Below are 23,674 nucleotides of genomic sequence, written 5' to 3' on the forward strand. Positions count from 1 at the left end.
ACATCCCCTTCCCAACCCCCTTGTTTTAGCTTACAGAAGCTCCATGTTCAACTATCACTTAGCAGATGTTAATATACTTTCTGTCCGCTATTCTAGCCATCTCAGAACCAGTTCATCATTTAAATGGCATTGCTGCTAAAGTGATTTGTGTGTGTGTGTTCTGTGATAATATTAGGGAAACAAAACCAGAAAGACAATAAAGGCTCTTCATCTCATTTTTAAGTTGAGACTACATAGCCTCCAGGAGTGAAACTACTGGAGAAGATATGGTCACTAATTTTGCAATGTATGTTTTTAATCAAGAATTTTACCACCACCCTTCAATTTAGTAACCTATGACATTTGGCTAAGATTATATTTCAGTTAAAAGAAAACTCGGTTTATACATATTTAAGAAGATAAACTTCCTGATATTGCTTTGCAATATAATGACGTTATTGCTCAAATAACTCATCAAGTGCAGGTCTATTTTACTAAACCTAGCATAAGGAACATGTTGAGTCTGCAGCAGGAGGCAGATTCACATGCAAGCAGGCTGATACTTAGTAACTGCAGTCATTCCAAGACAATCTATAATGTAACATAATTAATCTTCTGCCTGACTCCAATACTGTGTGCACTCAACGAATAAATGTAGTGCATATTTGTGGGCTTCCTCTTAATCATACCTTAGAAACCAATCACCCCAGTGAATACATGGATCCAACATCTAAATTTCTCTTTAAAAGTACTTCATTGAAGTATAAAATAAAACTAAATTTAGCTTGTAGTTAATATACAAGCAGTTTTTTTCACCTACAATGATTTTTCATTACATGGAGTTGAAGCATGGTATACAAAAATACCTGAACATTAGAAATTAATAAAATATACACTAGTCATCTGCATACTCCTATGACATTTCATGAAAGGCTGGCTACAAGAGGCACAAACAACAGGTAGGTGCCCGAAAAAAAACATGCAGAAGTAATAGTTCCAAAATACCTTATTATAATATGAATTTTAAAAGGTAGATAACACATTTCCTTGACTTAATAAATCTGAATATTACTACAGTCATTCAATATTCAGCCCTGAAACTTCAAAAATTTACCTGTTCTGCAGAGATGGGCTGATATATTAAATTTGCAATATTGAAACTGCTTAAAGTCCCCAAACTGTATAAAAACTAGCTTCCTGAGTAAACCTTTATTCTTGCTTCTCCTATATTCTGTAACAGTAGGTGTACCCAATCACTGTACTTCAATCTCAGCTGACACCCAGACCTCAAGGTGACTTCAGGCAGAAGCAAAATAGACAGTTGCCTAGAGCACAAACTGATGAATGATTAAAATTCAAAGCCTTAAGTAAAATAAAGTGTCTCAAATGCAGTTGCAGTTTAGAAATGCAGAGTCCAGCCTGCGCTGGCGTAGCAACAAATTTGTTCCCTTCTTCTATCAGTGAATCCACACATCACAATGTACTAGACTTGAGCAGCCACAGCACCCTTCCTGCACACTCTGCCCTAGTTTGTGCCTGTCTCCAAGCAGGAGACATTCAAAAGGCCACCCCCAGCAAAGGAAGAGAGCTGAGGCTACAAGATCAGGGCACTTCCCTTTTCTTCCTTTTATGCCAGCAGCAATGCCATGTTATGTTACTGTACTTGGGAACCTGTATTCAGTAGTGCTATTTTGACAGAAGTGGAATAAGATATGAACAGAGATGGATACACAGTTAAGGGGAGTGTCAGAACCACTCATTACTGGTGCTGCAATGTTTGGCTCAGCCCCATGACCACTTAGAGAAGATATTTTTGAACTGCTTCCACAACATGGAGTTCTACCACCACAAAGAACAAATAAATAAAACAAATTTTGCAGCCTTCATCTGTATGACAGAAAAAATTCTTTCTGTTTATAACATTAGGAAGTATAGACAGTTCTGATATGTCCCATAGATATTTCTTTTCATGTTACTTTTCATTCCGAAAGCTTTCTTATCTATATACATTGAAAAACAATTATATATAGCTATTTTGTGTTCTATGTCACATTTACTTACAGCAAACCATATATAGATGTAGTGTATAAGGTATACACAGAGCACACAGGCTGGTCTCAAGCTGGTGCTTCACACTTAGATTGGTTAGTTCCTGCCAAACAGATGTCACAAAATTCATTATTTCGAATTTATAAATGTGAATTAAGCAATAACATTGCAGACACATAGCTTTAAATACCTGGGCTTCTTAGAGATACTACTTCTGATATGTAAGACACCACAGGTGGTTGGATGATTGAATGACCAAAAACAAGCCTCCATCTTCTCTCTTGCTCCTTTTTGCCTCTCCAATACATCAACACATCTAGAAATGGAAGCAAGAATCAACATGATAGGACTAGAAGACATTTCCAAAGTTTAGCCTAGCTTTTTATCCTCTGCAAGTAAGAGTGATGCAAGAAGACTGTTCAGGAAGGACCAGTTTATTTTGTCTCAGATGGCCATCAAAAAAGGTAGGCAGTCAGTGGATATTTTTTGATGGTACTTCACTTTAGTCTTTTACGTTAATATCGAAGACTATGAATACCAAAGATGACAGAAATAGTATGTTTAAAGAATAACAATGGAACGTACAATCAGTATGAAAAGTCTATTCTACTCTAACATTTCTCTAAATATTTCAAAGTAAAAGCAGACTATAAAAGCCATTTTAAAACAGGCCCTTCTCTGCCACAACAAACAAAACAAGCCTGAAACAACCTGTAACAGATGCTTTGTCAGAGTCAAAAATCACATTTGAACTTCAGATAGTGATTTCTGTTTCAAGTCTGCAATCCCTCATACACCTGAGTGAGCTCTAAGTGGGTGAAATGAAATCTTCTGCTTCCATATGTATCAGTTGTGGTCATCTCTTATCCCTGCTAACCACAACTCGCTCTTTGAAGTTTATTAAGCTTTAATTAGCTGGCATTCCATAAAATGCCTAGGGTTTTCAAAGTATTCCCAGATCAGACCACATTAGGCTAACCTGCTGCGGTCAAATTAAGTCTTCTGTAATATATTTCCACATACTGCATCACTATATTTCATTTTGTTTAACACTGATGAACATAAAGATATCCAAACACAAATCCAAGCTCCTGCTTGGCAGCCTTTCTGTTAAGTGCCTAGACTAAGCGTGAAACATATTTGACATTTCAACTCCTTGCTATCAAACTTTTCTTCCCTCCCCCTTCATAAAAAAGCATTAATAAAATAAAAAAAAAAATAAAATTTTAATAAAAAGGGGAGGAACTGTAATGTTTTGTAATTCCATTTTATATCCTGCTGACTCTAGCTGGTTGATTGCTGTTTTTCGATTGGGCAGCTGATGGTTCCCTAGCAACAGGTTAATTGATTGCAGCTGTAAATCCACCTCCTTCAACACTCGTCTCCTATTGCTCACTTATGAGTGCATACACACACATCTGCCAGGTAAAAGACAGCAGATAGAAATCTAAAAAACAAAGACAAAATAAGGAGAGGGCTGTGATAGCGATTTAATCAAGAATGGTTTCAAATTTCAGAAAAAAAATAAAGCAATGTCAGGATTAAAAACGAATTAAAAATTTATTTCAGCATACTTTTAGTCATGTTCTTTTAATGCTACTCTTCTAATGCAGGGATTAATAAATATTTTCATTCACTATCATATTAATTAAAATGGATTCATTCCAATTTTATATATAAAATTTTACCTACCTGATAGAGTTGAAAACCATAATGAAAAAAAGAAACTTGCAGATAGAAGGCTGAATGTTGTTCATAAAGTAGGCCCCAGGGCTATCCTCTCCTCATACATCAGTAATTTCTGCACTATTAACCAATTATTAACTAAGAATTGGGAACTTTTGTTCTATTTGGTTTAGAACTAGCTATATTTTATATGCAATATCAAAGGCACATATTTAGGCTAAAATAGGAAATAGATGTGAAAAAAAGGCTCAGGTAGTTTTCCAGGCCCTAAATCCAGTGACGCAGGGCTGAAAACCCCTGCTGAACTCGAATTCATAAACTCTCTAGACACTGCAGTTTCTGACTTAAGCACTTGAAAGGCCTAGCAGAAACAAGCATCAGGTGGATGCTTTAAGTAAATTGTGAGATTTTAGGGTCTTATTAAAGAAGGACAGTGAGTGTAAATTTGAAAGCAAGAAGGAGTGACTCTAGAATTACTAGGGAAGAAGAAAAGAGCTCTAAGAAAGGAAAGTTTTGGGGATTGCTTCTCTTATTCTGGAAGCACTGACTCTCTGTAGCAACAGGACTGGGAAATTTGTGATTTCTCCTACCTAGAGAAAAAGGAGTGAATTGTCATTTTGCTCATCTTGAATAAGTGAGATCAATACACGGCATTCTCTTACATGGTCATTTTTAATCTGAATATAGGGCACTCCGCTCCCCCTTTCTCCTTCCAGTAGCAGAGGTACCTTCTTTTCTCATGTTGTTATTGGAAACATTCAAACCCACATCTCCCACAAGAATGCCAGAGCCATCATGGTATCCTGGTTTGAGTAGAATAAGGAAGTTTCTATCTTTTCTATTGAAGCTGTTCAAACTTTTCTAATCTGCAGAAAAGCTCAGAGATTCCCTGAGCCAGCAAGAACAGCTGTGACTGTGTTTAAAGGGTTCTATAAAGATGAACAGAAAGAGGAGAGGTGGGTTGTTTTCTTCCAATTACTTCAATATTTTATTGAACAATTTTTTCATGTAAAATGTATAAAGAGGCCTGGGAACATGGAAATCAGCTCTCCTCACTTATATCCATAGCTACTAGGCTCTAAGTCAAGCAGTGCATACTAAATGTCTGCTTACCTGATCATCTACATCACCAGTTACTACATTTCTTTCTGAAGCACGTAGCTATCTGTAGAAAACTTAGAAATCTTAACTCTGCAGTGAGGAATCCATTTTGAAAATTTTGGCTTAGTGGGATCTAACATGTAAGTGCCTATTAGATCTGTCTTTAAAATATTAATTTCTGAAATACTCTGAGCTGGAAGAAATTTACAGCTTTGTTAAGTTAATTTGTAAAATCCATAGTAACGTTTTTAATTAACTGAAGAACTACTAGTCCAGGGCATTTCTTTTGAAAGCCAGTTCAGCCGTCACATGTGAAAAATATTTAACTTCAGATATTCTTCCACGTGTGAGAAACATATAGAAAATGTGAACATGACAGCTTGATAAAGCTAAGCATCTGAAGATCATTCAGTAATGTTTTCATTCTACTTTCAGGCACATTTGTATAAATCTCTGTCTCCTACTTGCAATGTCCTATTGCATTCTTTCCCTATTGTTATTAACTAAATAAATAAATAGCATTTTAAATAATGTCAGTGATATTCACTGGATGTGACATAAAAGTAATTTGGATACTTGTTCTCTTTTTAAAAAAGTGTATTTCCTGTGGGAAGCTGCTAGCATGATCTCTGAAGTAAATTGTGGCAACATGAATCATAAAGTTATTTTCGAACATTTATTTTAGCAGCTTGGCAGAGAAGAGCATACTACAATCACATTGTAGCAAACAAATACATACCATGCACTAGAGATGTATGAAAATAGTAAATAAATGGTCAAGAATGTATTTGATGTACATTGCAAGTGTATAATTTGAGCATGAAAGACAAATTTAGGGTATAGACATTATAGGAGTAACTAAAAAGGAACCTATATAGTTTGCCTATCTTAATTTAAAATATATAAGATATACATGAGGGAGAAAGAATAGCCAGACATCACTTTCTATTTCACGCAGCAACATGGAATGCTTATCTTTCAAACAGTCCTTATTATAAAAGACACATTCACTTGGTTCTAACACCAAAGTTGCACACAAATCAACTCATTTTTATCACTGTCAATTATGTAAATTGAAAATGAAGAATCATTATACTGAAGATATAGAAAGACTTACTGACAGTTAGAGGTGGACTTTCTAGAATATTAAGTGTTCTGCATCTTTTTCCCCAAAATTTGAGTCTTAGGTTAAATATTTATGTTCCATAGTTTGACATTCGGCAGTTTGAGATGTATTTTCCCAAAAGTGTATTTGGCCTTGCAAGGAAATTTGGAGCAGAATGTTTACTGATAAGAACATTTCATACATGGAAAAAGGAGCTCCATGAATTTCCCTGAGGAAGGAAGAATTTCTCCTCTGATACATATAGCATCTGAAGACATTTCAACTGACCATCTAGTCTAGCTCTAAGCATCAGGAGAGACATCAATAAGCGTACACTACTTCTGATAATTATTTGTTCCAAAAATGGCCTCACAAATGCCAAGAATAATAACGTCTACTGCTTTACAAGTGTCACATTTTTCACACACAGCAAAGAGAAATTTATGTCTTCCCACCCACCCACCCCCGCTCCCTTAAGAGCATTACACTGTCAATCTGTATTCATAGAATCATAGAATCATAGAATAGTTTGGGTTGGAAGGGACCTCTAAAGGTCATCTAGTCCAACCCCCTGGCCATAGGCAGGGACATCTTCAACTAAATCAGGTTGCTCAGAGCCCCGTCCAACCTGACCTTGCATGTTTCCAGGGATGGGGCATCCACTACCTCTCTGGTGGTGTATTATAGGAAATAGAAGGTGTATAGAAGAAATTCAAGTTTGGGTGTCCTGAAGTCCAAGACTCTTTCAAGCTGTACAGCTGCATATCCATCTACCTCCTATTTTGTAACAGTGAATTTAATTTCTGTTTCCTAAATACATGATTGTACTTGTCACAATCAAATTTCATCTCCTTGATTCTGGACCATTTATTGTTTAATCAATTTCCTTTTTAATTTTAAGCCTTTCCTCCAAAGTGTTTACAACACTTTCCAATGTGATGTCATCTACAGATTGTATGAGGGAAGTCTAGTCCACACCTTGGATTTCTCATTAAAACATTACTATTAATGTAAGTCAGGCTCAAGACAAAATCCTCAGGGTTGCACCTTCAAAAATCCTCCAGTGATGAAGGATAGTCAAATGAAGGAAAACAGGGGCATCCTTCCTCCTAGGTAAGTACCCTAATCACTGTGCTATTATGCTAGTCATGAACCATTGCATATTCTGTCTCACTAGTCCAATAAATCTTGTAACTATTTCATGCAATGCAGAAAATTGCCAACTGAAGAAATTAAGCATGAGCCACATAAAGATAGCCTCTATTGAACAAAGTTTTAGAGAACTAGTCTGTGTATTTTGTAGCAGAGATTGTTAATTCCTGCTGATTTGGAATGCTTGCAAACCTGCCATGTAACTATTTCAATACTTTAAACCAAGCTGCTGTTGGAACTTTCACTGATGCAATGATATTTGCCTGATTATTGTCATCTCTGTTTCCATTTTTGTTAGAACTTTAAGCCAAATGGTCCATCTGGCATTCTTTCTCGCTTGTCATTTTGTAAGGTATAAAAATAAAGTATATTTTAAAATTCTAAATCATCAGTTTTGTTTTCTCACATAAGAACTGAACATAAGAACTCAAAGGCTTTTACAGAATATTTTATGAAAAAAAAAAACCCCAAACTTCTTTAACTAAGTCTGAGATCTGCATCTGTACTCTATTTCAGTATCTCGCTGACTGCCTACTGACAATAATGGCCAGGGAGGAGCAGTGTACCAGGCTAGAACATAAAAGGATGTTTCACAAAATCATCTCTTGAAATTTTCAAATAGTACAGGGGATTTAGCCACATGTCTTCCATTGGAATGAACACGCGTATTGTGTGTAGGAGAGAAAGAGATTCAGAAACAGACAAAATGCTTGTCTGTCTTTATATGGTCCTCTGTTTGCATTCTGCCTGTTTAAAAAAAAAAAGATAACAACTGCAGAATGTGTTCAACAGACTGGTGAACACCTCCATGAGCACAGTCAACATGAGCTGAGAGGGACTCCCTTTACTTCATGAGTACATTTACATTATGTCATGTGAAATTACTGTGCAGCTGCTAGAGAAAAAAAGAAAACATGATCAGTGTTCTTGCAGAGGGACTTACTGAGGACCAATCATCAAATACACATGGCAAACAGAGATGGCAGTCTGAAAAGGTGATAAGCAATCAAGTACAGACAAAAGTGAGACACTGTGACCTTACATTCAGCATGAGTACTAAATTAACATATCTGTGCAGCGTACTAGGAAATTAAGAGGACAATAAGGACAAAGTAGATTAAAGCCCAGCCATGGGCTGCACAAATCTGAAATATCTAATCTAGTCTAATTACAGTCTATTTTACATCCCACATCCCAAACCTTGGCCATCTAATCTTTTCACCAGCAACCAGCAGTTCACAGCTAGGTTTACAGACTTGACCTATATGATTAGGCAAGGCATATGTTGTATTTATGGGACATGGCCTAGTCACGAAGTGGGGTAATCTGAAGACAGACAAGTGACTCAGAAAATGGGCTCAATTAACTTGTCTTTGTCCATTACGCAGCATTCATTTTTTTTCTCAGCAGAAGTCACTCCCCTCTGACCTGTAAGAGTTTCCTGTTAGGCATGTCAAAGTACAAAATGCAAAAGAGAAAGTTATTCAAGTAAACTGATTTTTGTGCTCCAGGCGTGCTCATCTGCTGGAAGGACAAACCAGCAGCAGTCTGTTATGAGTGCTGTACCTGAGAGGGCTCTCAGAAACATGTTGTTGAAACTGCCACCAATTAAAAGAGACATTTGAGGTGATCCTCCTTGTTTCAGAGGAAGTTTAACACCTCCTGAAATTATATTAATTTATCCCAGACAGATAGATGTTATCACTGGGGCTCATAAAATAACATTTGAAGAGCAAGCTTTTTGCCTTTGTATCAAGCACATTTCCCCAGGTATTAACTAAAGAAAACAGAGCAATCCTCTGTAGATACTTCCTTCAGAGGTCTTTATCTACTTTATCTACAGAGGTCTTTATCTACTAGTTTAAATAGCATGCTGGTCTGGAGTAGACTACTAGTATATTTGATATGCATTTCAAGAACTGAAAGTTAATATTTCCTACAAGCAAACTCTGTAATTCTGCTTGCCCAGGATTGTTGCTTTATTCCTTAGAGGAGGTCAGGAGAGAAACTTCTTTTGAAAAGGGAATATTAAATTAGTAGATTCAGTAGCCTTTTACCTGTTCCCCTGGAAATACATACACAAGGCTTATCACGGACACTTTTAATTCAGTAAGAATTTTTTTACTGAGGAAAGGACATTCAGATTATCTGCAGTCTTTAGGTAAATGCAAAGAGATCTTGAAATCATATAAAATACAGCTGTAAATTCCATCAAAATCTTATAAAAATATATATGTGATGGTAACATTATTGTTAGCATTGTTCAGGAATATGATATAAAATTATAAACATTTACTTAGCAGAAAGACTATTCCAGGCATAGACAATTGCAGATTTCCATAAAGAAATTGAATATAAGGGGAAAAAATACAGTGGGCATTTTTCTAGATTTCTGTATGTTCTAGACAGGTCCACATATGCACTGGCTGATCAGTGCTGCAGATTATGCAGATGTAAAGTGTGTCTGACAGGCTTAGGATGTTTCGCACTCATGGCACATATGCTACATCATACATTCTTACATTTTTGTCTGGGAACACTTAAACTAGCGGGAACACTAACCCCCTCTCTGTGAAAATGATATTAAGAATTGTAAGGGATGAGGCCACGTGGCTGTGCTGTAAGCACAGACAATGCCCCAGGAAAAGCTCCAGAAGCCAGCCACGGCAAGGGGCCCGGTGTCACTCTCCTTGACTCGCTAATGTCTCAACCACTCCTGGAGCTGGGGTGAGAGAAGACTCTAGAAACCTTGGGCTGGAGCCAATAAATAGGGGCGCACGTGAGCCTCCTTAGGGCACTCTCCACACTGACACCCCCCCCTCGTTGGCAAGTCCGATGCTGGATCCAGGATTGGTGATCTCTCTATCTGTCTCTACCTCTCTCCTGCTTCCCAGCTCTCTCGCTCTCGCTCTCTCTCCCCCTCCTCCTTCTTGTTCTCTGCTTTTGATGTTGCTAAGTAATACAAGGCCTACCTCAACTCCTCACAAAGCCGCTTAGCTTGTATTATATATTAAGACATAGAGGGTTGATGCTTATAGAAGTGTTCGTGACATTAACGTTGGAGTTCATGTTTGGACCTTGAGTGTTATTTCACCTTAATCCACACCGAGGGGATCTGCGGACCTTAGTCACTCTCCCCTTCCCACAGGTGGGATGTGACAAGAATCAGCAACAAGTTACTTAATTTGTGGTTTATTAGGAAACTCTTATAAGCCTATCTAGATAATTTAGAGACTTCACGCTGTGCATATTAAACCGAGGTAAAAAATGAGTAGGACATCAAAAAAGGCAATGGAAAGTAAATGCTCCTGCAACGATGCGAGCTTGCCAAAGTCTGTGGTCCGATATCAGCACAGGCTAATCAAGTCAACTCCATTTACTTTAATGGACCTACACTAGTTCATACAAGTGAACTTCTGTCCTCATGTTACCATTTTTGACTTGTAATAATTTGCTTCTATGTCTCTTTTGTTTGTCTATAATGTTATTTTTTTCATGCATTCTTAAGAATGAGGAACGAATGCACAACAGCCTTGATGTTTCTGCTCAGGATGCAGGTACCTAATTTAATGTGTGCTAACAGGTAATATTTGTCCACATTTGCATGGAGTGCAAAGGAAAAGAAAAAGCTATTAGAGATTATGCAAGGATTTACATGATTAAAGTTGTCTGCTGTAGCAACAACCACAGACCTCCCAAACACTTTCTCCTGAACAGTTTATAATAAGTATACAAGTTGTGAATATTACAGCTTCTCTCTAGAACTGAAAGCTATAGCCATAAGATACCCATTGCTTTCATTTCCTTTTGTATGCTTCCAATTATATTTCAGTTTACACTATAATGAAATATATTTGGCTAGGAGCATATTTCATCCACCCGCCCACCCCTCGTTAGTACATAGTGCGTGCAGTTCATACAATTCAAGGTTTTCCACAAAAAGCCATGAACAAATTATGAAAATTATGCCGATGCCAAGTGTAGGAGTATTACTAGTACTTGCTTTCATTCTCAAGTCCCACTATAGAAATATGATTTAATACTTTTAATAGCAGTATCATTTTAGTGATAACGGTCAACAAATAGAAATCAGACAAACTTTACGGAGGGGGGAAGTTTCTTCTACTAGGTTAACTATGACAGCTGGAGAAACAAAATCAAATCAACCTTTGAGCATGCCAGCTCTTCTTCTGGTCTGCTTAAAACTTTGTACATTTCAAGCATGCTTCTTCAGAATCTCATTAACTGTTGGGGCAAGCGAGCAGCCTCTTTCTCACAGGGGCTAGAAACTAGTCCTCATATTTCACAGAAATCTCAGTGAGAACTGAATACCAGAATTTCTATTTTCCATTAGTAAACTACTACAGAAAGATACAAAAAATGAAGGGAGAGGAAAAGAAATTAATCCATTTTTCCTATGCTTTAATTTTGTTCTCTCACAATTTGCTGTGCTTCACTGCTTTAATAAAAGGGCAAATGCAAGTACCATGACACACACACACACCCCCTGCAGACATTTTCACTATTTATTGTGACCGTGTACATCGCTCTCAGGCTAAATGATAAGCAGGATGTCCCTTGCCTTCACAATATAAGGTATATAATGAAAGAGCTTTTAGGATAATGAACTGTCCTGTACTAGAAAAATGGTTCGTTCTTTTAGATGCATTACCTTCCACACCAGTATCTAATGAACAAAATTGTTCGAGTGGGTGGAATTCAAATTGCATGGTTAAGAGGTCTTTTTATGTGTATACCTGGCAAACAAATACTCTGTTATGGATTTTTAATCACTCTATGTTCATAGGACTATAATGCATCCCCGGAATAGTATTCCAGGGTTGCATTATAGTTTAAGTGTTCCATCCAAAATGTTGTGTGAATAGCTTGTTAACCTTTTTTTTTCCCCCAGTAGTAAATTCCTCTTTATCTGATTGGAAATAAATAGATAGCGTAGAGGTCTCAATAATTGATTTGATATCTAAGATATTTATCATATAAGCTGTAATAAATTATTGCTTGTGACAGAAAGTGCATCGTATATTGCCCATGAATCTGCTGGAAAACGCAGGTGCACCATTACTTCAGCCACATTCTCTTTGCAAATCAAACACTGAACCAGAAAGTTAGTAACTTTCTTCAGAGCTAGAAAAAAGCTACAGTTACCTCAGGAGCTGCCTAAAAATTAGGAGCTTGAAGTTATAGTAACTTATATAAAATTATTTTGTTCAGCATAAAACCTCATATTTTAAATTGAAATTTAAAAGTTCCATTTCAGCATTTACAAAATGAACAACTTTGATGATCCTTAGTCGTTGAGACATGTTCAACAAAGTCTGCATGTAAAGTGTTCAGCTCCATCTGAAATATGCCATACATTAGAAAGATCCAGTCTGCTATTTTAAATGTAGTCTCTGGTTTGACCTAGAGTTCCCACTAAAGCATCAGTGTCACTATCAATAATATCAGATTGTCCTTTATTGAGTTCCCACATAAAAACCTACCACTGAAAGTTTCTTTCTGAGATCCTTGAAAGGCTATAGCTACCTGAACTCCCATATCCCTTGCTGGAAAAGGAGCAGTATGTTTGGTGTATGGCCTCTTTTCCCAAACTGCATGCTGCTGAAGTTTTCTCAATTGGTGCAAGAACAAAAGACAGTTTTTCCCAGTTCCCGCCTGAGCACAAGCAATTAAGTCTTATATGCTGTTGTATATGGGATAGAACGTCCAGAAGAAACATTATCTGAAACATAAATAGCAAGGAAATAAACATATGAAACAATGTTTCCAGGATAAATATACTTCAGCTTAGTTTCAAAACTAAATTACAACCTTTCATTTATAACTTTCTTAGCTCATATTTTTTTCCTCAGGTGTTCTTGCTTGGCAAGCGGCCAAATCATTTACATGGATCTGATGGATCTGCGTATTATTTTAATGATGTTTGTATCTGGAGGACCAGACAGTTGTTGCTACAAACCAATGTTTTCCATTTAGCTATTAATAGCTAAAACTAGTTCTCTGTGCACATCTCACATTGCAGTTTTTCCCCAAGAAAATCTGATGATATAGAAGTCTAAAACTGTAAGTGACATCCAAAGTGCATAAACTGATCATGGAAGTTCAAAGTATCTTCAGAAAGTAAAAAAAAAATGAGTAGTGAAAAATTATCGAATGATCATGTTAGCTATTTTACTTCTGCTATTAACACTTCCATTTAGAAAGGAATCTGAGTTGGTTTTGGGTTGTGGGTTTTTTTCCATTTCCTTCTCCTAAGGGAAAATATCAATTTTTGTTGAAAAAAGAATTCACACTTGAAAATTTTCTATTAAAAATTACATGTAAAACAAAAATGTCCTTTTACAATTTCCAAATAAAACTCAGACCATTTCAAGAAAATTGGAAAATTTCTGATAAAATTTTTGTGATAAAATTTAATCACAAACCTATTGTTCTGGCAAAATGTTTTCTCAATCAGTGTAAGTTATAATTTAGCTATTTTTACTTCAATGAAAGATTTTGTTACTTCAGCTAGGGCATTAATAAAAATGTCATCTGTTTATGAATGCCACAGGACAATCTTCTAGTACTTGGCATTACACACTCTGAAAATAAACACACTGAAAAATACATTGAAATAAACAGCTTGACTGAAGTCTTTCATTTTTTAAAGTGCAACTACAATTGGAAGTCAGTAATAGTCTTCTGACTACTGGCAGGACAATTTCAAGGCTTTGCCTGTTACCTAATAACTTTTATAGAATTCTGAAGCTGCATAATAATTCCTATTGCTACATTATAAGGTAATTGTATTAAATTTTAATCTCACTTTTCTCAAGATTGATATTTTTAAAATATGGATCACTTAGTGCTTGTTTCAAGTAGCTCATGTCTCGGTTGCTCTAAAGCAGGAGTCACTTCTCTTTCATTATTATTTTAAGTTTTCTCATCCCGCAGCATATTCTCTGAACATATCCTTAGATACGGTAACTCAGAGCAGTGACAGACACTTCCACAACTATCCAATGAGAGTAGATACAAGGCTTGTGTACATATGAGAGCAAAAAGATTAAGCTGCTTTGAAGTAAGGCTACTTGTTCCTCATGAGTGCCTCCAGTCTTCAATGCAATTTAGTTTGTATGTATTGACTTCACACCTTGACAGTCTGCATGCAGAACTGATCTCAGACAGGAATAACCATAAAATGTTAAACGACCAGTTCTGAGAACAGTAGCACTTTATGAAGCCCTTTTCCCAAAGGATTTGTGTCTCAGTGGTGCTCCTGTGTGGATTTTTTGATGCTTGATAATTTACTCCACTGCATTCATATCCTTACAAGGACATTACTAAGCACCGTATTCTATTTAGCCACTTATTCTCACAAAACATATAGGAACTCACTGTCTTTTCAGCTACTTGATGTATTTGCCTGAAATTGTGCATAAGGCTAAAATCTTTATTAAAGATAAGACGTAGACACAAGCCTACAAGCGTATACACAGAAAAAACACAACCTGTTAGTTTACTCATTTAACAAAACAGGCTGAAAATGAGAACATCTCAAAACTGTATAATGGGCCCTTTCTCTTCACTGCTAGACTCATTGTACAACCAACCTCTTTTCTTATTTCATTACTCCTCCTTAAAATTGACAAAATATTTCCTTCATCCTACTCTTGGTATGTCTCAAATATTTAGTTCATAAGCTTTTCAGGCCATGGATTATTTTTTACAACAAAAATCTCAGTTTGCATCCCCATTGTTTCAACAGCTGCAGTGTAAATCATTGGTATCTATAAGAAAACTTTGCGTACCATAATCCCCTAAAATAAGGAACTAAAATGTCTACTTTAAGAGTATTTGACTGGAAAACAAAAAGGCAAACCAACACAAGCAGTCAAGGAAAATAACACACTGGGGGGGGGGGGGGGGGGGAGAGAATAATACATGTGCAGAAATGGATCTGGAACAAGTAATTATATCTAGAGCTTCATAACTCATTAATATGTGGGCAAGCATTTGACTTCTTTACCTCCCCAGCCCCCAAATAGGAAGACATAATAAAGAGAAGACATGGATTTTAGTTGAAATTAGCTACGCATCTGTTTCTATGCAGAGTAAAAGTCTAACAATTCTGAAAAGGATCAGAAACATCAAGAAATAGGATGCAGCAGATAAAGACATTTTCTATTTTTGTGCTGCATAGATTGGGTTTTTAGGCTGCGTAGAGGGGCTTCACTACAGAGAGTTTTCTGTCAGATCATATGCAGTCAAGATCTAAGAACTGAACTTAATCAGTATGGAAGAGGGGAAAATGTTGTAAATGTAGGCTTTAAAGACCATTTAAAAATGAAAAGGTGAATTTATTATTATGTCCCAAACCCTCATCACTTTCATACAAGTAAATCTGTTTTAGCTTTGTTACCAGCAAATTTCTCTAAAGGTTTGACACAATACAAGATGGGTTATGCAAAGACTGTGTGGGGACAGTAGCTATTATCAGCTTTAAAAGCTGTAACTCTTAACGGATTATCATAGAATCATACAATAGTTTGGGTTGGAAGGGACCCCTAAAGGTTATATAGTCCAAATCCCCTGCAATGAGCAGGGACATCTTCAACTAGATCAGGCTGCTCAGAGCCCCGTCCAACCTGACCTGGAATGTTTCCAGGGATGGGGCATCCACCACCTCTCTGGGCAACCTCTTCCAGGGTTTCACCACCCTTAGCGTAAACAATTTCTTCCTTCTATCTAGTCTAAATCTACTCTCTTTTAGTTTAAAGCCATTCCCCCTTGTCCTGTCGCAACAAGCCCTGCTAAAGAGTTTGCCGCCATCTGTCTTATAAGCCCCCTTTAAGTACTGATAGGCTCCAATAAGGTCTCCCCAGAGACTTCTCTTCTCTAGGCTGAACAACCCCAACTCTCTCAGCCTTTCTTCATAGGAGAGCTGTTCCATCCTCCTGATCATTTTAGTGACCCTCCTCTGGACCCACTCCAACAAGTCCATGTCTTTCTTGTGCTGGGGGCTCCAGAGCTGGACACAGTACTCCAGGTGGGGTCTCACCAGAGCAGAGGAGAGGGGCAGAATCACCTCCCTTGACCTGCTGGCCACGCTGCTTTGGATGCAGCCCAGGATACGATTGGCTTTCTGGGCTGCGAGCACACATTGCTGGCTCATGTCCAGCTTTTCATCTACCTTCTTGGCAGGGCTGCTCTCAATCCCTTCATCCCTCAGCCTGTATTGATACCGGGGGTTGCCCCAACCCAGGTGCAGAACCTTGCACTTGGCCTTGTTGAACCTCATGAGGTTCACACAGGCCCTCTTCTCGAACTTGTCCAGGTCCCTCTGGATGGCATCCCGTCCCTCTGGAGTGTTGACCGCACCCCTCAGCTTGGTGTCACCTGCAAACTTGCTGAGGGTGCACTCGATCCCACTGTCTATGTCATTGATGAAGATATTAAACAGTACCGGTCCCAATACGGACCCCTGCGGGACATCACTCATCACCAATCTCCATCTGGACATTGAGCTGCTGACCACTACCCTCTGGATGCGACCATCTAACCAATTCCTCACCCACTGGACAGTCCACCCATCAAATCCACACCTCTCCAGTTTAGAGAGAAGGATGTTGTGGGGGACCGTGTCAAAGGCCTTACAGAGGTCCAGGTAGACAACATCTGTAGCCCTTCCCATGTCCACTGATGTAGTCACTCCATCATAAAAGGCCACTAGGTTAGTCAGGCAGGACTTGCCCTTGGTAAAGCCATGCTGGCTGTCTTGAATCACCTTCCTGTCCTCCATGTGCCTTAGCAGAGCTTCTAGGAGGATCTGTTCCATGATCTTCCCAGGCACAGAGGTGAGGCTGATGGGTCAGTAGTTCCCAGGGTCCTCCTTTCTACCCTTTTTAAAAATGGGTGCAATGTTTCCCCTTTTCCAGTCACCAGGCACTTCACCTGACTGCCATGACTTTTCAAATATCATGGAAAGTGGCTTGGCAACTACATCAGCCAATTCCCTCAGGACTCTGGGATGCATCTCGTAAGGTCCCATAGACTTATGTATGTTCAGGTTCCTCAGGTGGGGACAAACCTGATCTTCTCTTACAGTGGGAGAAATTGCTCCCCCAGTCCCCATCTTGCGGTCCATCCACTTGAGAGGTGTGGGAAGAGAGGTTGCCAGTGAAGACTGAGGCAAAAATGTTGAGCACCTCAGCCTTCTTCTCGTTCGTTGTTACCAGTATGCCAGTCTTGCTCATCAGGCAGGGTATGCTTTCTTTGACCTTCCTTTTCTGGCTGACATACCTGTAGAAGCCCTTCTTATTATTCTTTGCATCCCTTGCCAAGTTCAGCTCCAGCCACGCCTTGGCCTTCCTGACCCCATCCCTACACAACCAGGCAGCGTCCCTATACTCTTCCTAGGATACCTGTCCCTGCTTCCACTGCCTGTGCATTTCCTTCTTGCTCTTTAGTTTGACTAGCAGGTCTAGACTCATCCATGCCAGTCTCTTGCCTTCCTTTCCCGATTTCTTACACCTGGGGATCAAGAGCTCTTGCACTCTATGCAAAGCATCCTTAAAGATCTGCCAGCTCTGTTCTGCTCCCTTGTCCCTGAGGGCAGTTTCCCAGGGGGTCATATTCACTAACTCCTTGAACAGCTGGAATTTTGCTTTCCTAAAATTCAGGGTCCTGACTTTATTCTTTGCCTGACCCATATCCCTCAGGACTGCAAACTTCACCAGTGTATGATCACTGCAGCCCAGTGGGTGGTATCCTAGGGAGCAAGCACCTCCCAGAGATGCAGTGTATGTTTTATGTGCTGATTCACAAATGTGTACTAGGTTTGAGCCAGGTTACAAATTTTTGATTCAGCAGTAATTGGAGATCAGAAACTAAAACTCTGCTAGAAGCAAAATTTCTATAGACTGTTTGTTTCTAAGCTGGGTAATACAGCATTTTGAAAGGATTGAAATGTTTCCCTTTTTTCCACAAGTTCTGAATAGAGGGTGACAACACAAACTCTTTAGCAGGGCCTGTTGCGACAGGACAAGGGGGAATGGCTTTAAACTAAAGGGAGGTAGATTTAGACTAGATAGAAGGAAGAAATTTTTTACACTGAGGGTGATGAAGCACTGGCACAGGTTGCCCAGAGAGGTGGTGGATGCCCCATCCCTGGAAACATTCCAGGTCAGGTTGGACGGGGCTCTGAGCAACCTGATCTAGTTGAAGATGTCCCTGCCCACGGTAGGGGTGTTGGACTAGATGACCTTTAGAGGTCCCTTCCAACCCAAACTATTCTATGCTTTTATGATTCTATGTCCTGACAACACTATAGGCTGCATCTAAATGATAACACATTTTCCCTCTGCCCTGTTCCCTGAAACACTATCCCCCCAGGCTTAAAGACAAAGGTTTATTGGTATAGAATATCACAATTCAGACATAGTCTCATTTCATCCCACTTCTCATAAAATTCTTTCAAAGCAACTTCACAACAGCACTAATGTAAGTCTGTTAAATAAAAACAGTCAAAAAGGGGTGGGTTTGCTGGAGTATGAGCATCTGAAATCATCTGAAACAGGTTTCTTAACTGTTTTGTTTTCCAGATAGCTAAAATTTAGGTGTACCCAAAAAGCTGCCATCTGAAAGCCAGTAATCTGTATATTGTCCCTATGGTTAAGTAAAAATGATTCTGAGAAAAACTGCTTGTATTTGTATTAGTATATTACTCTAGTTAAAAGAATATGGTTAACAGTGCGATTGAAATGTTCCGTTACTTATACAGTGATAGAGCCTGCTTTTGTTGTCCTCTGTGGGCTTAAAGTAATGACCGCAATTAATTTTCACCCAGAAGGGAAATATTTTTGTCAGTGCTGTGCTGCAAGTCCAACTTTTACAGGCTCTGCGGGCACAGCTTGCATATTAGACAGTTAGCCATAGAGGGCATGCTCTTAGCTCTATTGCTTCTTCTGTGTCAAGTGCTATTGACATAATGTCTATCAAAAAAAATTTAAAATTCCTGAAGAATTAAATAACGACAGTATAGGAGACTACCTTGAGGTCCCTGCCCTCTCCTCCCAGTATTTCATGATACTCCACATCAATCAAGTTCAGAGCTGGGTTAGTGGTGCCATATATTGCCAACTCTCAAAAAGAGGGTCAAAGCAAACTGCTGTTTTGACTCTCGCAGCTGGGAGCGACACTTTTAATAGGCGTGTACATCTGCTGTACATAGAATGAAAATCTCCTTGGCTAGTTGCATTCATGCCCATCTGTTGGGATGGTGTGCTGCCTGCTCACAGGTTGGTCACATCATTGCCACATGGCACAAATGCCAGAATAGAGGCAGCTTATTTGGCCAGCCTGCTTCTCAGTAAAAGTGAACAGATCTTCTGCAGGACATTGTTACAAATGCTAGCAGTACCACTTTGATAACAAGTGCTATTCAAACTTGGTTGCTGCTCAATACATTTTCATCTTGTAGCACCTAACCAGTAGGCATTTCCACAAGTTCTTTCATATATGCAGCAGTCAGCCTTTTGGTGAAGATTGGCCTAACCAAAGTATACTATGAGATATTTGCACTCTCCTTTTAGCAGAAAATACTTGTAAAAACAGTAAGTATTTTGTATGGTCATTCCATATCATTAACCTCTAACTAGTAGTGGAGATATTAAGCTGAACCTTCCAATCTGAAGCTCATTTACTGCCTTCTCAGTCTCTGAAGAGATCTATATCTTGACATTTACCAAATTAACAGCTTTCCTTTCTGAAGAGCAGAAACATCTATTTTGCTACATTTCTCAAAATAGCAATATTCCTCTTTGATCTCTTATTATTGACAAATGCTGACTTTTTCTGAGCATAAACACAGATGATCTTATTTTCTTGACTTCATTTGAACCAATAGTTAGATGAATGAAAAGATCCTTTCCCAGCAAATTTGTGGCTTCTCTCATAGCACCACTTTCAAATTAAGTAGAAGCAACATCAAATTTCCCATTTTTGGGCAGTTATTTATAGAATAGTATTATTTCATCTACTAGTAAGCTAATCTATGTGTCTGGAGCACATATCTTTTTTATTGTTTAAGTTCTTTCTGATACTTCATGAAAAAAATCTAGAGTGTGTGTACAAGCATATGGCTTCTACTAAAGATGAGGTATATATTAGTAATAGTTGAAAATGGCAAAAGTGAATGATTTGTAAATATAGGAATCTTTTTATTAAGTTTTGGTACAAAGCAATGTGAATAAGGTAAAAATCTTCACTTAAGCTTTAAATATATATTGCTTAAAACAACCTCATAAATACAGAATTTCTCAGGACCATTATGTTCATCACAACAAGTATAAGGAAATATATCTAGGGCTAAGAAAAACTGCTGTGCCCTTTAGACTAATATAAAGGTAAGCTACAGTATTATTTTTATTAGTATTATGTGCATTTCTATATTACTTCCTTATCAATAATGGTTTGCTTTATGAAGTCTCATGTATTTAAAAAAAAAAAAAATTAAAGGACGAACTATTTAAGGTCAGCACCAGAAAGCACAAATCTGAATTACTAGAGTCCTAAATATACAAATAGCTAATCACATAGGATCACAAACAGTGCAAAGGGAATTAGGTGAACAGACCAAAAGGGGGAAATTCTGCTTGAGTTTAGAGGAAAGCTGGAGGTTAAAAATGGACCCTATACAGAGCTTTGTGAAATCAGAAGTTTTGGGGTGGGGGGCAAGTTTTGGCTACCTTCCCTATTATCACTGGTTGAGTGGCTCATACTCTTATGTCACATACTATGGTTATGCTGTGAAGCATCTCCATGATGCTTAGTCTGTGAAGCATCTCCATGAAGGTTAGTCTGTGAAGCATCTCTGGCAGGTTGAGGGAGGTGATTGTCCTCCTTTACTCTCCTCTCGTAAGACTCCACCTGGAGTACTGCATCCAAGTCTGGAGCCTCCAGCACAAGAAAGACATGGACCTGTTGGAGCAGGTCCAGAAGAGGGCCACAAAAATGATCAGCGGGCTGGAACACTTCTCCTATGAAGAAAGGCTCAGAGTTGGGGTTGTTCAGCCTGGAGAAGAGAAGGCTCTGGGGAGACCTTATTGCAGCCTTTCAATATATTGGGGGTTTATAAGAAAGATGGAGAGGGACTTTTTACCAAGGCCTGTAGTGACAGAACAAGGGGTAATGGTTTTAAACTGGATGAGGGTAGGGTTAGGCTAGATAAAAGGAAGAAATTTTTTACAATGAGGGTGTTGAGACACTGGGACAGGTTGCCCAGAGAAACTGTGGATGCCCCATCATTGGAAGTGTTCAAAGTCAGGCTGGATGGGGATTTCACCTGGTCTAGTGAAAGATGTCCCTGCCCATAGCAGGGAGGGTTGGACTAGATGATCTTTAAAGGTCCCTTCCAACCCAAACCATTCTATGATTCTGTGATTCTATGATTCTATGAATATTGGGTCTGTGTCCTCTGATTCTATGTTTTATTTTAATAATCACATTATGTACCAGCAAGTACTTTAAAATATCTTAAATATAATTTTAGAATTCAGATCTTTTTTTTTAAACTCATGTATCACTTACTAATAAGCAAAACCGACAGGTTGAACAGGGCAAACTTTGCTGAAGTAGCTCAAATATTTACCTTTGTAAACCCATACATTTGCACTGGCAGTATCTGCAGTGTTATCTATTCAATTTCTGCTGAAAATGAACAGTCATTAGCAAAAGTATTTGTACAAAATGAGAATACTATGACTGTTGTGGTAAATGTTCAGAAGAGAATTGAATACCTTAGGTCCACATCTTGATAATGAAATGCTCAGATATACAATCAAAAGTGAAGTGTGATATTATGTGAACAAACTACATAATGCAAACTCAAATAAGTGAACAGTCATATTTAGTTTACAGTGTACAACCCATCAGTATGCTGAAATCTTCTCACTGGAATTTTTTGATTGAAGCTCCTTCTTGATGGAACATTCGTTTGGTTTGGGGCTTGTTTTTTCACAATAACTGCTTTCTTTCTGTTTAAAAAGTCAATAGAAATTTTAACAAGTAAACCCCTTTCTCAAGAAAGACACTGAAAGTTGAATCAGAATCCAGAACAGTGTTATGTTAACAGTGTTATTATACTGTGTTTTAGATATCTAATCAAGCCCAGTCATCTGTTGGTTCAAGATCTGTACGTCCCATTCCCTAACAATGTAGAAACTTCTAGTACATCATAGAAAACATAAAACTAGGTAAAGAGGGGCTACTCCAACAGAGAATTGGTAGTATAAGGGACTGCAGAAAAAAATTACCATGAAACCACAGTATCTTTTCAAGTACAGTATTTTTATTTTTATCAGGAAGCTTTCCTTTATTTCAACCAGCAATACATGACAAAAACCCCAAACTTTTATATAGAAACTGTAATTGAAAATTAGGACAGGATCATTTTTAGATACTTTTCCCACAGGCATACTTTTATTCTTTTAATTTCTATAATGTTCACATTTTTTTTTCTTTTTTAAATAATGACTGTTTCTATAAATATCATGGCCTATTTGCAAACACACTCACCTCTACCAGTGGACAGATGAGAAGCAATCAGGAACTCTTCCTAATTGCAGGAAATTTTAATATGGCAAGAAATGCAACTTTTCAGATGAGTATGATGAATTAAATAGAAATTTATTCTAAAACACACACTTAGCAGGATTCTGTAGTTTAATATTTTATTGTAAGAAGAATTAAATTGTTAAGATTTGATTTTAAGGACTTATCAGTTTCATTAATAGCAAATAAGTTTATAGGGGTTCCAATGAAGGGACTTTGAAGTTTTTTCAGAGTAAATTATGAAATATAAAACATAAAGCCTTCCAGTATTTAAAAATAAAATCAATGACAACATAACTGAAGCAGTGTATATGAAAACAGAGCAAAATATGTTTTCATAATACTGAAGTGATAGAAATGTAATGACTAAATTAATTGAAAAGCTTACTTCTGACTTGTTCCATTCATCTAATAGGAAAGATATTTCTTCAAGCATCTGTGTTATGCAGGAGGTAGTAAAAACAGATTGTAAGTAACATGCGCAAAGTTAGTGAATAGACTTGGATATCACAAGTAGGTGTCTCTAAGGTGGTACTGGAAAAAGTTTGCTTGAAAATTAAGACAAGATCAAAGCATGCCAGCTGTAGAAAATTAAAACACACCAACCAAGTGAACTTTACTAATGCTTTCATTCTTGATCATTTTTTACACTGAAAGTAACGTAGTTATGTAGGCGTTCAAGAACACCTGTAAAATTTTTTTAAACAAAAACCATACAGCACAGATGTAACTATATTGCTATAAGGTTGCCTAAGCCCACATAATTTTTATTCTGTCTCCACATACATGTTAGAGAAAGGTTATCAGTATTCACACTTAAAGTATATGACCAATATAGAATATTAAAAAATGCTCACCTATGAATTATCATAGATAAGGTAGTACGACTTTCCAAGCAGTTGTTATACTCAACAGTTTCACCTGTAGTGAAAAACAATAAACTAAGGATGGTTCATCTGTCTATGCTATCCATTTCTTACCCAGTAA

The 23,674-nt window shown here is 37.8% G+C and overlaps 1 protein-coding gene across 7 annotated transcripts in view; it reads right to left on the reverse strand.

Annotated features, from left to right (window-relative positions):
* Window positions 1-23,674, reverse strand: part of LOC143163499 (uncharacterized) — a 259,356-nt gene that overhangs the window by 117,359 nt on the left and 118,323 nt on the right. For 5 of the 7 annotated variants that reach the window (XR_012995917.1, XM_076344945.1, XM_076344947.1 and 2 more), the window contains 2 exons: window positions 2,219-2,344; window positions 2,047-2,131 (listed from right to left, as the gene is read on the reverse strand). The exons of 1 other annotated variant lie outside the window; for it this stretch is intronic. Coding sequence is in view for 5 of the 6 variants with exons in the window: in XM_076344945.1 (XP_076201060.1) it covers window positions 2,125-2,131; window positions 2,219-2,344 (133 nt within the window). In the remaining variant the exon portion in view is untranslated. Of the gene's footprint in view, window positions 1-2,046; window positions 2,132-2,218; window positions 2,345-23,550; window positions 23,609-23,674 lie in introns of those variants that run through there. One more of the 7 variants, XM_076344950.1, reaches the window with a different exon arrangement.

Source organism: Aptenodytes patagonicus, chromosome 7 (assembly GCF_965638725.1).
Source record: "Aptenodytes patagonicus chromosome 7, bAptPat1.pri.cur, whole genome shotgun sequence".
NCBI lineage: Eukaryota > Metazoa > Chordata > Aves > Sphenisciformes > Spheniscidae > Aptenodytes > Aptenodytes patagonicus.